Source organism: Elephantulus edwardii, unplaced genomic scaffold (assembly GCF_000299155.1).
Source record: "Elephantulus edwardii isolate Elephantulus edwardi_28Jun2011 unplaced genomic scaffold, EleEdw1.0 scaffold00208, whole genome shotgun sequence".
Taxonomy (NCBI): Eukaryota; Metazoa; Chordata; class Mammalia; order Macroscelidea; family Macroscelididae; genus Elephantulus; species Elephantulus edwardii.
The window spans coordinates 4205588-4207304 of NW_006399958.1; the positions used below are offsets into that span (position 1 = coordinate 4205588).

The 1717-nt window shown below is 46.1% G+C and overlaps 1 protein-coding gene across 1 annotated transcript in view; it reads right to left on the bottom strand.

Moving 5' to 3' along the window:
* The window catches only part of LOC102847535 (zinc finger protein 615-like), a 26871-nt gene that overhangs the window by 4221 nt on the left and 20933 nt on the right, over nucleotides 1–1717 (bottom strand). The window contains exon 4 of the mRNA XM_006897391.1: nucleotides 1306–1432. Within this exon, the coding sequence (XP_006897453.1) occupies nucleotides 1306–1432 (127 nt within the window). The remainder of the gene's footprint in view (nucleotides 1–1305; nucleotides 1433–1717) is intronic.

The following is a 1717-nucleotide window of genomic DNA, read 5'->3' on the forward strand; positions in this document are numbered from 1 at the left end:
GGAGAGTGCCTATCTTTCTCCCACAGGCCTGCTAGTGGATTCAAACACCCTGCTTTTAGGTTGGTGGTGCAGTTCTTTATGCACTAAGCCATCAGTGCTCCCCTGCAACTTGTAACTTCCACAATCGCACCAACGTTGAGTTCAGCGTGGCCACGGCAATGACTACTAAACCCAGGGAGAAGCAGTGAGTGCCGTGAGAGGTTCGATTAGGGTCAGGACCATCTGTGTGGTGTGGGCGCCAAGGCCTATCTCAGCTCACAGGAATCAGCTTGGTGCTGAAGACGGTGGCAATGGTGATGGAGATTCTCACGCCTTGGGAACTCAGTGGAGGTTGCACACTGCTGGTCTAGGTCATTTATTTTCAGGGAGGAAGATGCCATTATGGATACGTGTAAAAATTCTCCCCTTGAGAGAGATCAGGAAGGTGAAATTTTCAATAGTGTGATAAAAGCATAGGAAGAATGGAAAGATTTGGGAACACTAGGAAGAAGATGATGGAACTCAAAAATACCAAAATGTAGACCAATGGAAAAGAAATCTCATTTTAAAAGATAAAACATAAGGGAGCTCTGGTGGCCTAGTGGCAAGACGCTGCACTGCAATCCCAGAGGCACATGGTTCAAATTCACCAGATGCTCTGCTGGAGAAGGAGGGGCAATCTCCTCCTGTACCAGTCAGATCTGATTTGACGGTACACGTAAAAATAATACAATAAAAATAAAAAAAATAAAAAAGATAAAACATAAATGCTGCTCTATCTGGACAAATCTCGGAAGACAAAGAGGAGCCTATTTTTCTAAATTCATGAAAAGAAAAGAAGTCACAAGGGAAGAAGGATGAACAGCACTATTTCGACATGTCCCCAGTCACTTCACAAATGTGACGCCTTCTCTCACTGGAACGTGTCTTCCACAGCCTTCCCGACCCACAACGTTTTCCTCACTCACCTGAAGACATTCCATCCTGGGTTCTGTCCAGTAGAGGCCACGGTGGCTCTCCTCGCTTCAATGTGGAGAGGGCATCTGCTCTGCTAACGTCACACCCTGTGTGTGGGGTACCAGGGAATCTTAGAATCACCCAACAGACCCTGGCTTGTAAAGAATACTGAAAAATGTTTGTTTGTAGAGGAAAAGAGAAAAAAAACAAATTCACATATACACGGTAAAGATTTTTCTTTCAAGAGTAGAAAGAATATTATTTACATAGAACTTTAGTGGACTGAGAATCTGTCACTTCTAAGCCCCCCAGACACCCCAATGCTTTTCACACCTGAGAAATGAAAAGGCAGCAGCAGAGTGTCCTCACCGATGGACACCAGGTGACTGTGGGTCTCCAGCATCACCTCCCGGTACAGGGCTTTCTGAGCAGGGGCCAGGAGCTGCCACTCCTCCCAGGTGAACCTCACGGTCACATCGTCCAACGTCAGTGACCCCTGCAACACAAGGAACCTATTTCAGAAGGTGTATTTTCCATTTGACGGTATGAAAGGAATGCAAGGGAAGTTGCTCTGCTCATTTCCCTAGTATGGGTTTCCGCATCAATGCATATAGATGGTTTAAATATTTTCCTATCTCTCTCTCTCACACATGTTGTTGCTGTCATGTGCCGTCGAGCTGCCTGTGATTCACAGCAACCCTGTGTACAACAGCCCTAAACCCTGCTCTATTCCCTGCCAATATTACTGTCTCTGACCCACCTACCCCCATTACCCCAGTAA